The following is a 14,125-nucleotide window of genomic DNA, read 5'->3' as shown; positions in this document are numbered from 1 at the left end:
AGTCAAGAGTCAGACACTTAACTGACGAGCCACCCAGGTGCCCTTGCAACTCAATTTCTGATTAAAGTTTTCCTTTAATAAATCTTTTATTAGTGTTCATTTTTGTCCTTTCCCATAAACTTGCATGAACCGTTCCCAGTATTTATTTTATTTATTTATTTATTTATTTATTTATTTATTTATTTATTTATTAATTATTATTATTTTTTAAAGATTTTATTTATTTATGTGACAGAGAGACAGCCAGCGAGAGAGGGAACACAGCAGGGGGAGTGGGAGAGGAAGAAGCAGGCTCCCAGTGGAGGAGCCCGATGTGGGACTCGATCCCGGAATGCCGGGATCACGCCCTGAGCCAAAGGCAGACGCTTAATGACTGCGCTACCCAGGTGCCCGTTCCCAGTATTTAACTGGAAACTGAACACCAAGAGAAAGCTCAATGGATTCCTGGAAAGTATTGTCAAATTTGGAATTCCAAGGAGGCTCGTGAGAACTCCTTTGCTCTTAGACATTTGTCCAAGCGTAGAGAGTTGCATTTAACCAAGAGAGAAACAGAAGATTCTAAACAGCTAAGCATTCCTTTTTGCTGGGTAAAGGGCTCCCTGAAACCACAGACGTGCTAATGTGGTCATTCTGATTATAAGAATCTGGCACCTCTGCCTATGGCCACAGCTATCTTAGAGGAGTGATTCTTCTGGCTGTGATGCAGAATCACATGGGGAGCCTTTGAAGATAGATTCTCAGACTTAAAAAAAAAAAAAACACAAAACCCCAACAAGTCTCACAAGAGATTCTGATAGGTAGTCAGAGGGAAGCATCTCTCCCTTAGTCATGGGATGAGTCCTGGGACTGACGGCTTTAAAAATATGTGTGCAACCTAGCGCCCTGATGTTGGTCTCATATTCTCTAATAAAAGGAACCTGGGCTCCTTGGAGAAATGGCTATTTCTAAGATTAGGGCAAGAAATATATATGATGAGGCTGGAACATCTGGTAGCACAAGAAAGTACGGAAATGATCAAAATCAAAAACCCCACTATGATGTATCAAAGTGATGCAGGAGCCAGCTGCAAGAGCTGGAGGGCCAAAGCTGGAATAGTCTGAGCAACAAAATAAAGTCATCTTGGATTATAACCCCAGATGTAAAATAAATATACACATGTCCATGCTGATACGAATATAAATACTTTGAAAAGATAAATGGGAGGAAGAGACAAAACACTCAGGCAGAATTCCAAATAATTTTGTATAAACTCCACTCCTAAGGGAAGGGGAGCATAATCGTCACTCCTTAAATGTAGGATAATATGGAAAAGGTGGACGGAGAAGAGTTCCTACCGTGGAGAAACCTGACACAAACACTGCAGTGGTAGGTCATGCTGACAGTATGTACCAGTGGTCTGATGTGACGAGAATGGCACTTTCTGTCTGTGGTCTTCCTCCCCAAACCCGTAAAACCCAGTCTAATCATAAGAAAAACATCACGTCTATTCCCACAGAGGGATTCTACAAAATACTTGACTAGTACTCCTCAAAACTGTCCTAAAAACAAAGTCTGAGAAATTGTCACAGCCAAGAGGAGGCTAGGGAGATGTCACAACTACATGTAATGTGGTATCCTGGAACAGGAAAAAAAATTAGGTAAAAACTAAGGAAATCTGAAAAAGCTATGGACTTTAGCTAATAATAATGTATCAATATTGATTCATGAATTGTAATATTATACATAATATTAATAGGGGAAAACTGGGTGCGGGGTATGTGGGAATTCTCTGTACCATCTCTGTGATTTTTTCTGCAAATCTAAAATTGTTCTAATAAAGTATTAACGTTGATCAGCTTTGGTATTTGAGTCAGCTGTTCAGCTGAATGCATTGTGGTTTTTTTTTTAATAGACTTTATTTTTTAGGACAGTTTTAGATTGACAGAAAAATTGAGCAGATAGTATAGAGTTTCCAGATTCCTACCCTCACCCCCAGTTTTCTCTATTATCAACATCTTGCATTAGTGTGGTAAATCGGTTATAAAGAATGAACCAATACTGATACATTATTATCAACTGAAGTCCAGAGTCTAAATTAAAGTTCACTCTGTGTTGTACAGTTCTGTAGGTTTTGACAAATGTATAATGGGCAGAGTAATTTTATTCCCCAAAAATCTCCTGTGCTTTACCTATTCATCTTTCCTTATGTACTCCCAAGCCCCTGGTAAGTCACTGATTTTATTTTTTACTGTGTCTACAGTTCTGCCCCTTTCAGAATGTCATATAGTTGGACTCATACAATATGTAGCCTTTTCAGACTGGCCTCTTTCACTCTGTATGTATGCATTTACGGTTCCTCCATGTCCTTTTGTGGCTTGATAGTTCATTTCTTTTATCGCTGGATAATATTCCATCGCATGGATATACCAGTTTATTTATCCATCCACACATGGAAAACATCTCGGTTGTTCCCAATTTTTGGCAATTATGAGTAGAGCCACTATATACATCTGTGTGCAGGGTTCTGTGTGGACATAAATGATCAACTCACGTGTTATTTAGCAATATATTGTCTCATCCCCAAATATGTTGGGATTTTGCAGGTATTGTTCTGTTACTGATTTCTAGTTTAATTTCATTATGGTCTGAGAGCACACTTTGCATGATTTCTATTCTTGTAAATTTGTTCAGATGTATTTTATGGCCAGAATATGGTCTCTCTTGTTAAATGTTCCATGTGAGCTTGAGAAGAATGCATATCCTGCTATTGGATGAAAAACATGAACTGGCAGAGACGTCAATTAGATCCAGTTGTCTGATAGTGCCTTTCAGGTTAACGATAAGCTTAAGCTGATTTTCTGCCTGCTGGATCTGTCAGTTACTGACACAGGGGTGCTGAAGTCTCTTTAATAGTGGATATATATGTATAGTTGTGGGTTTGTCTGTTCCTTCTTGTAGTTCTACTAATTTTTTTGCAGCATGTATCTTGACTCTGCTTGTGCACGTTAAGGATTGCGGTCTTCTTAGAGAACTGACCCCTTTATCATTATGCAATGCCCCTCTTTATTCCTGTGTGAAGGACTGGTATTATTTCTTTAAATATTCAACAAAATTCATCCATGAAGCCATCTGGCTTCTTTATGGGAAGATTTAAAAATGACTTATTCAGGACTAATTATAGGGCTATTCATATTTCTATTTCTTCTTGAATCTATTCTGATAATTTGTCTTTCTAGAAATTTACCCATTTCATCTAAGTTGTCTAACTTGTTGGAATAAAGTCATTTATGGTAGCTCTTTATAATTCTTTTAATTGCTTTTTCCTTCCTGATTTTGAATAGTGTGTCTTTTCTCTTAATTTCTTGGTCAGTCTAGCCAAAGAGTTGTCAATTTTGTTGATTCTTGCAAAGAACCAACTTGTGGTTTCTTTGACATACTCTTTTTCTATCTTCCATTTCATTGGTATCTACTCTAATCTTTATTCTTTCCTTTCCTCTGCTTGCTTTGGATTTAGTTTGCTCTTTGTTATCTCATTTCTTAAAGTGGATTTTTTGGTAATGGATATAAGACCTTCTTTCTTTTTTCTTTCTGACATGTTTTTCATGATATGTTTATAGCTACAGGTTCACTCTAGGTACTATGTTACCTGCATTCCACACATTTTGACATTTTATATTTCATTTTCATTCATTTCAAAGTATTTTAAATTTCTCTTGTCATTTATTTCTTCTTTGATCCATAAGTTTTCAGTGTGTATTGTTTAATTTCCAAAATTTGAGGGTTTCTCAGATTTTTTTCTATTGGGGATCTTAATTCAATATGTCAGAGAATATACTTGGTATGTTTTCAATTTTTAAAAATTTATTGAAACTTGTGGGGCACCTGGGTGGCTCAGTTGGTTAAGTGTCTGTCTTTGGCTCAGTCATGATCCCTGGGTCCTGGGATCTGGTCCTGCATTGGGCTCTTAAATCTGTACCCATTAGGAGTTACTCTCTTTCCTTTCCCGATGCCCCAAGCAACTACTAATCTACTTCTGTCTCTATGGATTTGCCTATTTGGGACATTTCATACACACAGAACATCAAATATGTGGCCTTTTGTGTCTGGCTTCTTCCACTTGGCATGATGTTTCTAAAGTTCACCCACACTGGCAGCATGTGTCAGTCAGAGTCCTTTTCGGGCTGAATCCTATTCCATTGTATGGATATACCACATCTTGTTTATCCAGTCATCAGTTGATGGACATTGATGTTGTTTCCACTTTTGGCTATTATGAATACTGCTATGAACATCTGTGTACAAGTTTTTGTGTGGTGTACATTTTTAAGCAGTCTATAATTTCTAGGCCATGAGTTAAGTACCTGTACTCAGGAAACGAGGCTGGAGTGTGTGTGTGTGTGTGTGTGTGTGTGTGTGTCTCTTTATGTGAGTGGGGCCAACTCAAGTTCCTGTATGTTTACAAAGAGTCTTTGGGTTTAAGAAGAGGCCAGAAGGGCTGAGTCAACTCTTAATATCTTAGCTTCACCCTACATGCTTCAGCCCTCCCTGGCTACATGCCTCCCCTTCTGTTCTGAACCACAGTGTAAGTAAGCCCTGCTGGGTGGGAAATGAGGCATGATTTCATGGCCAAAGAAGCCAGTACACAGACACATAAACAGTATATATTTCTATGATGCTTTTGGAATGAAAGGAAAAGTGATATGTATCATTTTGTGATTCAAGAAAAGCAATAGTAAAAACCCCACTCTCAAGTTAGTGGGGGAAGAAAATCAGCCATCAATCAATGAATGTGATGATGCCCAAATATTACTTTGGTTAGAGAAATAATCCCACATAAACTCCCACTTTTCTCTCCTTTGGATCCTAAAACTTTCATCACCACACTGCAGCGCATCTGCGGAGTAAAGCCTGTGGTGAGCCAGACAGCTGTTCCCCAGTGTCTTGTAGTTTTATTCCTGGCGGTCGGTCCAGTTTTAGCCTTGCTCTGAGACTGCGATTTCCCATCGCCTATCACTTAGCCCTGAAGTGTTGTGAGGATTCTTCCTCCCTCATCTTCATTCTAAAAATAATCCGAACACTCTTCGTTACCTAAGAAGGCCGAGCTAGGTGATGTCTCTTTGCAACTCTGTTATCTCATTCTGGACAAAGACAGTGAAGTGAGTTGGGAATAAATACAGGAAACCAAAGGGTAAAAACTATTCTCCAAGAATAAGGGAAATATGATACAAGGTAAGAGACAGAGATACAGTATTGACTAGAAGTTGGCCTGATCTGACCAAATAAAACCGCATGTGACATACCCGGGTCTACTTTTGTAAGACAAGAGATTCTGTACCTGCTTGTTGAAATATCCTCAAAAGGGTAGAGGATCTCTCCATTGTTACAGATTTCACAGATGAACCCCTTCTGGCTACAAAGACTGCAGCTGTACACGTGCGAGGTGGCAAATTTAATGACCTTGCCCAAGAATGGAGCCAGCTTCCCTTCTATCACCTGCAGAAAGAGAAATGGGACAGGGAAGCAAATTCATTGAGAACAGAAGTCTTGCAGACATAGGAGGACTGGAATTCCTTTCCTTTACACAACAGGAAAACCTCTAATTATAATTTCTCAGCAACTCTAAGGAAGAAAAGACGTAGTATTTTCACTCCAAAAGAACTCTCTGGTTTAAACCACTGGAGGTTGGAAAATGAAGATGTTGAAACTTCTTGTGTATTCCTCTTTCTCTGTAGTGTGGTATAGGGGACTGAGGACCAACAAATGGGGAACACTACTTTACCGACCAACTTACCGTTGTGGTGTGATGTAAGAGGAGTGTGGCGGATTTCCCAAAATAGAAAACATACAGGGTAAATACTAATGTAGAATTTTATGTTATAAATTCGGTAACTCCCATCCTCTGATGAGTTAATAGTATAGCTTTTTACCATCTCCCCCAACACATGTAACAAACGTGGAAAAACAGGTTTTGTTTGCTGCTGCAAAGTATGTTAATATAAAAAGGTTGCAATTTCACAATCTGAGAACCACATTCAGCCTGAGGATTTTTTTTTTTTTTTAAATCTCTTAGTGTTTTAGAAAATGAGCCAATTTGATAAATGGGAGATTTCACAGAAAAATCCAGAACTTTGGCTTCTTTGGAAAACATCATCAAACTTAGCCAAACGAGGCCTGAATTCCAACACGAAGACGATCCTGGTGTGAGCAGGGGCTGCTTGCTCCTCCTGAGGCACGTGCTCTGTGGTCAGCAGGTGTCCCTTTTAGGTCCTGCTGTTTTGCATCTGCCCGCCTCCCGCCGTTACCTTATCTGTTGGCCTGCAAACATCCATGAGTCTGGAACCAATGGTTAGTCAGACCCCTCCTCACTTAACTAACACTGAAGGGCTTCAAAGACTTCAGCAGTTCAGTACTAACAAGAAAAACACTCTACCTTCTCTCCCATATATATGCATATACATGCTGATTTTGATATAAAACCATGAAGATTAAATTTAATTTGGAAATAACTGGTAATAGCTGGATACTTTCAAATAAATACAGAATTAAAATGACAATTTTACAGAAAAATAATATCTGAGGGAAATGTAGTAAATCATAACTAAAGAGAAATTACGATGTCAAGGTGAATAAATAGCAGTAGTGGATAAAAAGACTACAAGGAATGTAATAATGTATTTTGCAAAAAATGAAGCTATACATAATACTGGAGATAAAAACTCAAAGTGGTTTTTAAACATCATGGAATAATCTTACAATGTTATAAAAATGAATATAACAGTAGTTAACTCTAAGGATGGGAACAAGTTGGAAAAGCAAGTCTTTCACTTTGTATATATGTAGTTTTTTTGCATTTAAAAAAACAATGTATATTATTTTTATATTAAGATGCAGAAGGTGAACGGAAAAGTAAGGTTCACTGTTTTATAAGAGTGGATTTTTTTTTCTTAATAAAGGGGGTAGAAATTATGCTGGCTGTTTTTTGAGTCAAGTAAGTACATTTTCCACCATTCTTTCACTTACTCTCCTCTGCACTTGCTTCAGGAAGCCATAGGTTGACCTGCTTTATTTATGTTTTCTCAAGAACCATTAACTTCGATAAACCCCAGTAACATGGACTCCTAATACCACCACATGATACACACTTTCGAAGAAATAACCACTACCAAATCTTATACCAACCACCGGTAAACACTTTCCAATGTGTCATAGGGTTATTTCTAAATTGTGGTAACAATAGTTCAACTGAGTTTGGTTTTACTTATGTTACTCTTTCCTAAACAACCAAGGTTAATGACACATTCAGAGATGCACTAACAAAATATAGTCCCTTTGGGGGAAAACATCAGGATATAGAACAGTCTGGAAACCAGGTGAGTAAAGGTTGTTTGGAGGAACTGAGGTGAGAAGGGAAGACATGGAAGAAGACATGAAAGTTATCATCTAGAATCTAAAGAAGAAGACTGGGCATCTTGTGCATAAAGTTTTTCTTTCTCGCTTTTCTTTTTTTTTAAAGATTTTATTTATTTGATAGAGAGAGGGAGACACAGAGAGAGGGTAGAGTGACAGGGAGAAGCAGACTCCCCACTGAGTGTGGAGCCCAATGTGGGACTTGATCGCAGGCCCCTGAGATCATGACCTGAGCTGAAGTTAGATGCTTAACTGACTGAGCCACCCAGGCGCCCCATAAAGTTTTTTTTTCTATTAGGAAACTTCCTTGAGATAAAGGCCATGAACAATTTGAAGGCTTTTGAAATTATTTCACCAAATTTACACTGCCAGAAATGTAAATTTATTCCTACATGGAGACTTCAATAAGCTTTAAAAAATTAATTTGGGGAGCGCCTGGGTGGCTCAGTTGTTTAAGCATACGCCAGGGGTCCTGGGATCCAGCCCCAGGTCAGGCTCCCTGCTCAGCAGGAAGTCTGCTTCTCTCTCTCCCCCTGCCCTCCACTCTGGTCATGCTCTCTCTCAAATAAATAGATAAAATCTTTTAAAAAATTAATTTGGGGACTGGTATCTTTATAATATTTATTCTCCCTATCAAAGAACCTTACCTATATCTCCATTTTATTACATATTCATTTATTATAGCTTAATAAATTTTGGGTTTTTTTCCCTATATAAGCCACTCACACTATTATTTAGGTTATTTCAAGGTTAAACTTTTACATAGTATTTTTTCTTTTTTTTTTTTTTTAAAGATTTTATTTATTTATTTAACACAGATAGAGACAGCCAGCGAGAGAGGGAACACAAGCAGGGGGAGTGGGAGAGGAAGAAGCAGGCTCATAGTGGAGGAGCCTGATGCGGGGCTCGATCCCACAATGCTGGAACCACGCCCTGAGCCGAAGGCAGACGCTTAACCGCTGTGCCACCCAGGCGCCCCCTACATAGTATTTTTTCTTATTAGCTATTGCTGGTATTTAGAATATACTGACATTTGTGTATATCTTATATATAATGATATTATTGAATTTTCATGAATGCAAATCATTTTTAGGTGATTCTTTTGGGTTTTCTGAAGTAATAACTTGGTCCCCTCCTATTACCTCTTACTTATGTTTCATGTCTTATTTCATCATCTGGTGATCCTAAAATAATTTTACATAATAATGGTGTTAGCGGATATTCTTGCTCTTTCCACGAGAACCAAACTGGAAATTATGTAGTCTACAGTGAGCGCTTCATTTTCTCCATCAAACACATATATATTGTCATTCACCACATTTATTAATTACCTCTCCTTTTTAATAACAGCTTTGAGATATAATTCACATACCATGTAATTCACCTATGTAAAGTGTACGATTAAATGTTTTTTAGTATATTCACAGAGTTGTGTACCATCCATCACAGTCCATTTTAGAACATCTCATCAACACTTGCAAAAAACTCTGTACCTATTAGCAGTTACTCCCTTTTACCCCGTAACCTGTCCCCACTCCCCCAAGCCCCAGGGAAACAACACACACACACACACACACACACACACACACACACACACATAGTCTCTATAGATTTACACACACATATATAGTCTCTATAGATTTACCTCTTCTGGACATTTCATATAAATAGACTCATACAACATACGGGTTTTTTGTGATGGCTTCTTTTACCCAGTATAATCTTTTCAAGGTTCACATTGATTCTCCTTTGAATATCTCTGGTGCAAGTCTCTTTCTCCTGTCTTGCCCCAGCTATTATCACTCCTCTCTAAATTAATGAAATCGTCTTCCAGTTTTATTTTGGGATGCCAGTCTTTTCCTTTTCATCCATCCAACATATATGCTAATCAGTTTAGGACACCATTTTTATCAAGTATCATCTCTTCTTTCAAATCTTGGTGAATTCTTATTTTATTTTTAATAAAAACTCTTCACTCATTCATTTCATAAAATTCTATTGAGTTACTATGTCCTAGATAGTATAAGAGTGAACCGGACAAGATTGGAGCTTACATCTTTGCTTGGTGTGCACGTGTCTCCACAAGCTGATTCCATACTATTTATCCAAGCTCCTTTGCCATTTCTTACTATGTATCTTCCGTTGTGAGAAAACACTTCCCTGTGTAGAATATGCTTACTTTTTCTCTTGTGCCTTCACCCATGTCATTTCCTCTATCTTAGGTTTCCCTTCTTAACATTTATTTAAATTTCACCTAGGCCTCATGGCTCAGATCTAGTCAGTTTGATCTGGAAAACCATCGTTGGCTACTTCAGCTGTTACGGATCTCTAGTGCTTCATATAATTTACTTTTATATCATATAATTTAATACAGAACTTGATGCTGTTTTGTACTCTTCACTGTTGTTTAACGTGATTATTTTGCTTATCCAACCAGATTGAACATATAAAAATGGTGATACTGCCTATAAAATGGTGATTTTTACCTATAAAATGGTGATTTTATATGGAGCAATGTAAGAATGTAAATTGCTTGAAGGCAAAGACTGAGTCTCACACTTGTTTTAAATATCCCCTCTCTGCCAGGGACATAAGTTCCTGCTGACTGACCAGGGATGCCTTCCTGTTTTTCTCCTGGGCAGCAGCAGTCGCATGTTGGGGCCGTCTTTGTGTCACAAATACTTTTCATCATTCTGCTGTGTGATTTAGGGAGGAGCGTTAGGAGCGCACGGTCCTGGTGGCTGCTCAGCTCTTCAGGAACTTGTTTTTGCTCTTTCTACTTGATTCATTGTTCTTCCTATTTGTTCACTTAGGTTCGTGGCCATGTGCCAAAGAGCTGCCGATGCTGAAAGTTCTCCCTCCAGAAGAGTGAGGTAATAGTCTCTACATTTATTTTAGAATTTACATACATCTCTTTAATAGTAGAGAAAAGAAAACTTCATACTTATAATTTTCCAGAGGTGCAGATATACTTAGGAGGTTTAAAGCCTGTCTTTGAATACAACTACTAGCAGCACTGGAACAGAATCCAGCTCTTCTGGCTTCTGGTCTAGAGGTTTCATCACTATAAAGAAGTAGGTTCCAGGTGTGAAATCTCCTAGGGTTCTTTTTAAAAATCAGACATATGGGGCGCCTGGCTGGCTCAGCCAGTTGAACACCTGCCTTAGGCTCAGGTCATGATCCCGGAGTCCCGGGATGGAGCCCCCTATCAGGCTCCCTGCTCAGAGGGCGGTCTGCTTCTACCTCTGCCCCTCACCCCACTCGCATGCTGTCTCTCTCAAATACATAAATAAAATCTTTTAAAAAAGTTACCACATCCTTTAAAAAATAAAAATCAGGTATATCTTTGCTTTGGGTAGTTGCTTAAAAAGAAATCAAGTGTCCAACCTCCACCACCATCTCCTGCCTCCAAGAGTCTTGCAACTTTCACTCCCAATTCCTAGCCATCTTGGTGGGGGCTTAAGGTTAGGGACGTATTCCATAAACATCATGAAGATGGTGGCCTCAAAGAAGACCAAATCCCGAGGAGCCACTACCTTCAGGTTCTAACTGAGAGCAAAGTAGAAAAGAGCTGCCAGGATGCCAATGGACCCGGAAAATGACTATGGATAGGACAACGTCAAATGTCCCATAAGCCAACAAGTTGCCCAAGAGAGCCTGAGAGAAGTCAGACATGAGAACTCTTCTATGTCAACCCTAAATTGAAGCACCTCCCTAGGCAATACTACTGCCTACGGTAACAACAGTCTTCAACAGGGCCCAGCACGGGGAAAAGTCCTACGAACTGTGTATGTAGATTTGCGTTGATCCAGGGGATTCTGATATTACTGAGAGCAAGCCAGGACTGATCAGGACAGAGTAAACCACAAAAGTGCTTCCTTAATAAATCCGGCCAAAGCTTGTTTAAAAAACAAAACAAAACAAAACCTAACTATCGTAGTTTTTGCTTCTTGACAACTTGGCTGTATTTTTCTGGTGTGTGGTAGTTTGATTCATCAGGGAGTCGCCCAGAGAGGCTGACATTACAGAGTTTTCCATACCCCCTCAGAACTTAGTTGTCTCTGGGTACTGGAAAGTAGCAAAGCACAGTGGAAAAGGCAAAGCTGATCTGAGGACAAATTCTAGTTCATCCACTTTCTAGCCACGAGATATTGGCAAGTTACTTAACCTTTTTGAGCCTCAGTTCCTCAACTGAAAAATTAGGATAATATCTACCTTGCAGTGTTGAGGGATGGATCAGATTTAATATAATGAAAGCACTGGACATAATGTCTAACTCAGAGTAAGTGATTAATAAATAAATAATAGCTTACTATTAGTTTATCTTAATCTGAATAGAAACTTTATATGATTTAGATTCATTCCTTCTTTCAAACACTTGAGATTTATAGCAGGGGGAAAAAGATCTTTTTTTTATATGTCATTTTTAAAGGCTTTATTTATTAGAGAGAAAGAGTGCAAGCAGGGAGTGGGGGGAGGAAGGGCCAAGGGAGAGGGAGAGAGAGAATCTCAAGCAGGCTCCATGCCCAGCACAGAGTCCGACGTGGGGCCCGATCTCACAACCCTGAGATCATGACCTGAGCTGAAATCAAGAGTCGACACCTAATCGACTGAGCCACCCAGGCGCCCTACATGTCATTTTTAAAAGGCATCAAATTGTCTTTCTGCTTGGATGGGATCAGTAGAAATTCATGTAAAGTGGTCAGTTCCATTCCCTTCAACACTGCTGTTAATAAGAGAACGGGCTTATATGACAGGCATACTTATTTTGCCAGGCCGAATGCTGGGGAAAGACATTTAACACACCTCAAGCTTGATTTGAATTGCTCATGTAACACCTTTGCAACACTTGGAAACTGTCTTTCTTAATCTTTTCTTACTTGTAATTAGTCACAGGTTAATATAACTTTATAATAATCCATCAAAAGTCAGAAGGCCATTCCATGTTTAGCATAACAAGGCTAGTGGTTTTACATAACCAGGTGGTCATTTGGGGATGTCAGGAGTGAAGGTGAACTAGACCTCTGAGATGAGGTTTCGTTATCCTTCCACTTTATTTTCCCCAAGTGGCCAGTCTATGTGAATAAAATCACGACAGAGTCATTAGAAAACACCCGTAGCTCTTCCCCCATCTCCCACCCCCCGGCACTTCTCCTTCACCTTCTCCATACCAAACGGCCCCATCTGCTTGAGAAAAGGCAGATGCCCAAAATAGGGAAAACAAGTTTGCTTCTGTTTTCCATTACACTTAATTTCTTGTACTAAGGAAGGTACTAGTCTGACTGACTTAGTCGGAAGGTGTACATATGTGATTATTTCAGAGGTATTTGGTCAGGTAGTCAGAGAATACACACTCTCATTTGTGATTTAAAATTACGTGTCTTCTCATCACATGGTAGGATAAGGACAAAAGGCAACATTAAGCTGATATCTTCTTCCCAATTTTGCTATTGTTTACTTTTGCAATCTTTGTACAAATTCTTTGCACTCATCATTTTAGTCCTTCTAAAACTCAAGGAGCCGTCCAGTGTCACTTTCCATCCTCCAGCTGGCTGACCAATATACCAGCTATGCTTACCCTTCTTGTGTGACTGTAGCCCACGAAAGCTGCCTGGTTGAACTTCCAGCTCAGGGATACACACATTTTCCCCCCTTTCTATTCTGGTCAAGATGGTCAGCATTGGAATTTGAGGCCTATGGCTTTCTTGCAGACTAAGACAACAGACTTTATTTGATTTACTTTCCTGCAGACCAATCAAAAATTACAATTAAGTTAAAAAATAACCTAGTGCTGCCTTCTCCAAACCACAGTTTCAGAAACAGCTGCTTATTACTCATGTGTGGCACCAGGAAATTGCAGTGTCATGTTCAAGGTCTGTGGCCAATAGAGATCTGTGGGATTGGGAAAAGGGCACAAATGATTCTTTTATGTCTGTTACCTTCACTCACTTGGCACCGCCACACCATTCAAAATCTACAGGGGGAGTGGGACAGACCACTAGTAACTTGGGCAAGAAAAAAGAAAAAAACTCTTTCTCATTGAATTTCTTTATGCATTGGCTCATTCCTTTCCCCTGATTTGTCAAGTTACCTTCCATTTCAATACAAGCATTCCTCAGCCATTGTGTAACATCTAGATTCTGGACAACTGTTGGGAATACTGTGATGAAGAGGGCTGTTGCACTTGACAAATGGCCCCTCCTTAAAAGTCTAGCCAGAAGACCCCATTCATGGTAAACAAAGCCACCTGCCACTCACTAGTAACAAGCTAGCTTGATGAAATGAAAGAATCAAAACTGTCACACACTGTAAAATGATTTCAAATATAATTTAGTTTGCATTTGCTTGGCCAGAGGACCATGAAAGGTTGTGCTCACTATTTTTTCTCTGAGTGCCATTTCTCAGCATTAACACGTGGGTACTATGAAGTCTAGTGATCTTGGTCAGGTGAGTTCGTGCAGAACTAGGAAAAAACAGTTCACAGATTCGGCTGAGGCTTGAAAACCCTAACACTCAGAATATTCTGAATCTTCATTCAATTTTATTAATTGTAAGTCCTTAAAAATAGAAAATAAAAAGCATACCACCATATTATTTTTCTTAAAAATAGAAAATAACTAGGGGTGCCTGGCTGGCTCAGTCAGCAGAGCACGAGACTCTGGATCTCAGGCTTGTGAGTTCACCCACAATGGGTGTAGAGACTGCTTAAAAGGGGGGAAAAATATCTAGTATAATATTT

The 14,125-nt window shown here is 39.1% G+C and overlaps 1 protein-coding gene across 4 annotated transcripts in view; it reads right to left on the bottom strand.

Annotated features, from left to right (window-relative positions):
* PLEKHM3 (pleckstrin homology domain containing M3) overlaps nt 1–14,125 on the bottom strand; it is a 168,184-nt gene that overhangs the window by 19,972 nt on the left and 134,087 nt on the right. For all 4 annotated transcript variants that reach the window (XR_005837584.1, XM_008687434.2, XM_040641349.1 and 1 more), the window contains exon 7: nt 5,315–5,472. Coding sequence is in view for 3 of the 4 variants with exons in the window: in XM_008687434.2 (XP_008685656.1) it covers nt 5,315–5,472 (158 nt within the window). In the remaining variant the exon portion in view is untranslated. The remainder of the gene's footprint in view (nt 1–5,314; nt 5,473–14,125) is intronic.

The sequence above is a fragment of the Ursus maritimus genome, unplaced genomic scaffold, assembly GCF_017311325.1.
Source record: "Ursus maritimus isolate PB19 unplaced genomic scaffold, ASM1731132v1 scaffold_1, whole genome shotgun sequence".
Classification (NCBI taxonomy): Eukaryota; Metazoa; Chordata; class Mammalia; order Carnivora; family Ursidae; genus Ursus; species Ursus maritimus.
Note: the sequence above shows the minus strand (reverse complement) of the source record. Positions and strands in the feature narration are given on the sequence as shown.